The 6,299-nt window shown below is 50.0% G+C and overlaps 1 protein-coding gene across 1 annotated transcript in view; it reads right to left on the minus strand.

Annotated features, from left to right (window-relative positions):
* The window catches only part of LOC135808228 (ATP-binding cassette sub-family C member 4-like), a 35,199-nt gene that overhangs the window by 25,348 nt on the left and 3,552 nt on the right, over positions 1–6,299 (minus strand). Inside the window, exons 5-10 of the mRNA XM_065321385.1 lie at positions 6,175–6,283; positions 4,642–4,854; positions 4,240–4,329; positions 2,022–2,185; positions 1,254–1,379; positions 645–897 (exon numbers count right to left, since the gene is read on the minus strand). Of these exons, the coding sequence (XP_065177457.1) occupies positions 645–897; positions 1,254–1,379; positions 2,022–2,185; positions 4,240–4,329; positions 4,642–4,854; positions 6,175–6,283 (955 nt within the window). The remainder of the gene's footprint in view (positions 1–644; positions 898–1,253; positions 1,380–2,021; positions 2,186–4,239; positions 4,330–4,641; positions 4,855–6,174; positions 6,284–6,299) is intronic.

Here is a 6,299-nt window from a genome sequence, read left to right on the forward strand (position 1 = left end):
TCCAAAACACACAAACACACCTACACAAACACAACCATGCATACGCACACACACACACACACACACACACACACACACACACACACGCACACACACGTACACGCACGCGCACCTTGACCTTGATCTTGCCCATTGCATATGCAATGATAGCGAATGTCGGAAAGTTCAAGTGAGAACACGAGCGCAGAACTTGGCATGTCGTTTCAGGTCTCCTGGTCGACGAAACGGGCGTCCACAGACACAGAGAAGAGGATCAGGAGCGGGCTGTGGCGGTGGAGTGCTACTCGCAACTCGTCTCCAGCCGGGACGATCTTGGCAACTCTCAAGCCAGGTGGTCACGCCGAGGTCCGCCAGGTCAGTCGACACCACATCTCGCCACATCTTCTTCGGGCCGTGACGAGGACGGGGGGGGGGGGGGCAGGCAGCTCGCCGAACAGCAATTGCTTCGGTGCGCGGGAGTCGTCCATCCTGCCGACATGACCCAACCAACGAAGACGGTGGCGATGGATGCTGCTGGTGATGTTAGGGTCAACACCGAATGAAGCCGCTAATGTGGCCGTTGTGATCCGATCATCCCACTGTTACGCGCACACACGCATGCACGCACACACACACACACACACGCACACACAAACAGCACGTACCTGAACTCGCTTGATCGCGACACTGCTCTCGGCTGTCAGATTGATAGCAAAGACTAAGAGCAGGAGAACTTGAACACGCATAATTTGTAGGAAGGAGAGTGTTTGGAATGCCTGCCCTGCCGTCAGAGGTGTGTCACCAACATAGGCATACGTCGTGAACATCAGAAAGGCCATGAGAATGATGCCGATTTCATGGATGATTGCGTTGAGGCCGAACAGCACATGACGTTTCTTAACAGTGGAGATTTCCTTCCTAACATTGACAATCAACAGTGAGACATGTCACACACAAAATAATGTGAACAGGTGAGAGAAAACGACCATCATACTTTAAAATGTCTTCAGTACAAAACACGCATGCATGAAATATACGCGGGTGCGTGCACACACGCGGGTGCGTGCACACACGCGGGTGCATGCACACACGCGGGTGCGTGCACACACGCGGGTGCGTGCACACACGCATGCACCCACCCACCCACCCACAGCCACAGCCACACCCACAAATACACAATTCTCAAGCCATTGTCAGTGTCAACCAGCGTGTACTTCTTAGATTCATACTGCATGCCAAGAACCCTCCACCATGGCGTGCTAGCTACAACTTACTTTCGTATAGATTCAATGGAGGCGCGGAACGGCTTCTCCCACACATACATCTTGATCAACTGCATGCCAGTGATGATTTCGTTCATGATTCGAATACGCTTGTCAGTCAACCTGGCCACACGATCCCTAAGCATACAGCAATGCCCCACAAACAAAATTTAATGTTAAACAGATGAACATAATCAGCTCTGTTTCTAGGAAAGTCTTGCCTTCATTATCTTGCAGCAGCGGACATTGATGACTACCCGCATTATACCCACACAAATGGGATGTCACATGTAGAGTGCAATCAATCTTCTAACAATGACCTGGAAGGTGTGAGGAGAGCGATTGATCACCTTCCAGTGTTTTTTTCTGAATGTCTGGTTAGACGAGCGTGCGAACAGATATGCAATAAACATCTATAGTACATGTAAACACACACACAGACACACACACACACACACACACACACACACACAGACACACACACACACACACACGCACGCACGCACGCATGCATGCACGCATGCGCGCGCGCGCACACACACACAAACACACACACACACACACACGACACTAGAACCAAACTGCAATCACTTTCACGCCAATGCCACCACACAAGCATGGCATCGGGTGCGTTTGAAGTGATTCCGGGCCAACTACCAGTACGCTCAACGTGACCAGTATGAGCCAATAGCACATTCCCAGCCTGATGCCATTACCCAGTTGGCCAACATCCCTGCATCACACAAACCACACAACCAATCACATGTGCACAGGGTTTACCGAAAACGAGCCATCATCTTTGAGGAGACGATTTGGAAGACGAAGACAATGGGCAGTATGGCAAATCCGGCAAAACAGCTGACTCCGATCTGCCGGTAAACCAGCAGCATGATAGCAATGGTCAGCAGAGGTCCCCACCATAGACTGGAAAACATGGAGGATAGCTACAGTAACAAGATAGAGGCATAAACACAGCCGCATGCACCACACATACACACACACACACGCACACGCACACGCGCGCACACATACACACACACACGCACACGCGCGCACACATACACACACACACCTCAGACCTCAGACATGCCCATCGCGGGAGCGATGATAGCGAACAGCTATGTTAGACATAGCAACTTGTGCTGGGATTACACCATTCAACAGCTTGCAAGGCTGATGAATTGACCGCCACTATTTTTAGCCTGGTATCCACCACACAGCTGTTTGAAGTGACTTTTTTTGGCCAGTGAATCCCTATTTTTCATTTTTCCATTTTTTTCTTTTTTTCTTTTTTTTCTTTTTCTACACACACCACACCACATACTCCGGCATACACTGGCTGTTGGTAACCACCCAGGAGAATGAAAGAAAAGTCAGGAAGAGTCTGAGAAAGAGAAGAAAGACGTGTGTGACCATAATCGTCGGGAATCGAACCCGCAACCTATCGATTGGAAATCGCTGCACATACCACTGCACCATATGGGACACACACACACACACACACACACACACACACACTACTACTACTACTGTAGCTTGGTTGCCACAAGGGCCACACCACTCCGAAAGGAGCCAGAGTCATTGTCAGGAGCAGAAACGGAGATGACGACTCAGGTCACTCTGTCGACGGAACTGACGGCTGCAGCGAGAACAGCGAACACCATACGACGCTCTATCAGACTTGGTTGCTCGATGGCCACGGTCGCACTTGTGACGTCTGAAACCAGGCACTGACTTGAACTGCCGATTGCATGTCACACACAAGAGAGAAGCTGGGACGTTGAGCGGAATAGGTGATGCCGGCGCGGACGCTTCCGATGGTTCCAGGGGCAAACAATGATGTACACGCAAGCCACCACGAGAGTGAAACCACCTCCTGCATGTACCACACTGCACAGCACCACGCTGTCCCTGGATGGGGAGACTTCGTTCTGCGCTACACTTGTGTCTTGCTTTGTCACCTGGCCGACGAAACGAACGGTGGCAGATAAGACAGTCCACCCGTTGAAATTGATCATGGGAAGGACCGCCGAGGCTCGGCCCAACGGCAGACACCCGCCAGGCAGATCGATCCTGAGCAATCCCATACCAAGCTAGATGTTCAATGCCGATGTGCCGAAGATCAGCCGAAATCACATCCCTCCAGCGACGACGGGGACCACACGCAGGCCGAGGCGACGGTAGGAAGCCAAACAACAGCTGCTTGGGCACACGAACATCCGACATGCGGGCCACATGGCCAAGCCATTCAAGCCTCCGCTTCCGAAGCCGGGAGGACAATAGCGATGTATCACCCCACATCTCTCGGAGCTGCTCATTGGTGATGCGTTCCTCCCACTGTTGTGTTCGCGAAACACACAAGATGCTACGGATGCATTGGTGGTGGAAACTATCGAGGCGCCGGAGGTCACCCTGCAAAGGGCACCAGCACTCCGAAGCATACAGTAGCACTGTCATCACACAGGCGTTATACAATCGGCGCTTCACATGGAGTGAAAGATCACGATTAGCAAACACATCCTGAAGCGATCCAAAGGCACGCGAGGCGAGTGACAAACGCCTCGAAACGTCTCCCGCAGAACGCCACACACACACACACACACACACACACACACACACGTAAAACCAGGCAGTACTAATTTTTAACCATTTTTGTCCTTCCGCTCTGCCAGTAAAACAATGTTACCATTCGTGTCACAGTCAGTCAAACTAGTGCATCCTTATCCACAGAGACACCATCACCATCACCATCACCATCAAGGATCAAGCTACGAATCCAGCACATAAAGTGATGAGAGGTGAATCTAGACAATAACTTCCTAGCGAGGACTTGGGCAGGCAAGCAATTAGTACAAACACACAGCTAAGACATGCCACGCGTTACCTAGCAGTTTTTGAAACACACCCAGCACTTCAGGTGAACAACAAACACCAGTTGTCACAGGCAAGTCTGAAGAGATGTAATGACCGTGTTCATGACAGGACCAGGCTAACCTACCTCGTCAAAGCGCTGCACATCGGTGGACACTAGATTGACAACGTGCCCGGTGGATACCTTCAACAGTGCAGAGTGATTAAGCTGTAAGACCTGGGAGAGAGAGAGGGAGAGAGAGAGAGAGGGAGAGAGAGGGCGAGAGAGAGAGAGAGAGAGAGAGAGAGAGAGAGAGAGAGAGAGAGAGAGAGAGAGAGAGAGAGAGAGAGAGAGAGAGAGAGAGAGAGAGAGAGAGAGAGAGAGAGAGACAGAGAGAGAAAAAACAGCAAGAGCCAATGGTAACAACCTGTATGTATTCATAACCAGCATTGCAGTGCCTGCAAGTTGTCCAACAGTAGATATGCCAATATTCACTAGATCTAAACTGTGATGAAAAGAAGCTTGAAAATCATAACCCGATCGTAGTACCTTCTTGTGAATAAGAGACGTTGTGGCCGTTCGAACCTGCATTCCCATCTCCCGTTGACTAACAAAGTACGCAGGGTGATACGCTACCGCACGTATGAAGCCAACTAGCACGAAGCCCACTGCGTACAGGTATGCGTCCTTCTGCGATATCTCACACGTGAACCGGTCGATTAGCTTGCCGAGAAAGTAGGGCTGGAGGAGCGAAATGCCATTCTGCAGACACAGAGGAGAAAGGACAGAAGTAGCACGAGCTTTTGAATTCGGCCAGTTATTCATCAAAGTACTCTCTGGTACACGTACATGATGTAAACAAAGTAAATTATCGTGTCTATTCTCGAAGGAAATCACGGCGGCCACTAACAACCGGTAAACCCGGTAAACCCGGGCGCTAGGGTTTACCGGGTGTTAGTCGCCGTCGTGAGTCGTGGGTTCCCACCATGATGTAGTGTGCCCGTAAACCATCTCACAAAATCTATATGACTATGTAAAGGCCATGGTAAAAATTATCTTTGATTCTCAAGTACGCGCGCACCTATTTTTGGCGGCGCACCGACGATTTTTTTTATTTCTATGCATGCATATGCGCGCATGAAAACGGTCAATGCGAAAGGCATGAATCAGGGAGTAGTAAAATACCGGTATTTTTCTACTCTCTGGCCTGAATATATGAACATGTGACCATGAACATTATGTGTGACCCTACCTTTGGAAATAAAAAAAATGTGCGAAATAAAATGAAAAATCGCTCGCTCGCACCGATTTTCACAGGCTCATGACCTGAGAATCAACTTTATTTTTTACCATGGCCTAACATACACTGTATACGTCACACCAACAAACCACTATCATAGAAAACAGTAAATGGAACATGGCCCATGCCAACAAACAGCTACAAAGTGAAGGTCGTAGAGAGGGAGAGGGAGAGAGGGAGAGGGAGAGAGGGAGAGAGAAAGAGAGAGAGAGAGAGAGAGAGAGAGAGAGAGAGAGAGAGAGAGAGAGAGAGAGAGAGAGAGAGAGAGAGAGAGAGAGAGAGAGAGAGGAGAGTAAGTTTGTGCGCTTGTGTGCGTTTCTGTGTGTGTGTGTGTGTGTGTGTGTGTGTGTGTGTGTGTGTGTGTGTGTGTGTGTGTGTGTGTGTGTGTGTGTGTGTGTGTGTGTGTGTGTGTGTGTGTGTGTGTGTGTGTGCAGAGCCGGAGGCGGCTTCCGCGGAGCCGCGAAGGGCCATCTTTGGGGGTCTGGGGGTCGTCCCCCAGATTTTTTTAGGAATTTAGACGGCAAATCCTGCACTCTGGGCGACTCCCTGTACAAAATCATACATCGAAACTTTTTCTCCCCGGTTTTGGACGTTCCACGTGGACCGACTTTTTGGGAAGTTGGTACGGCCATGGCCGTACCGGCCGTACCAGTGGCGCCGGCCCTGGTGTGTATGTGTGTGTGTACGTGTGTGATTGCAATGGAGACATTCCAAGCATACAATACCAAATGCCCGTTCTAATTTCCCAACGCACACAACACATGTATACATTCTATCCTTACATATATTCCGAAGTAGAAGAAATTCTGAAGGAGAAACGTCTTTCCCCAAACTCTGATATATGCACGGAACAAACTTGGCTTGTCCTTCTGAACTTCTTTTTGCCACTCTCTATAACAGTGACAGC

Source organism: Sycon ciliatum, chromosome 2 (assembly GCF_964019385.1).
Source record: "Sycon ciliatum chromosome 2, ocSycCili1.1, whole genome shotgun sequence".
NCBI lineage: Eukaryota > Metazoa > Porifera > Calcarea > Leucosolenida > Sycettidae > Sycon > Sycon ciliatum.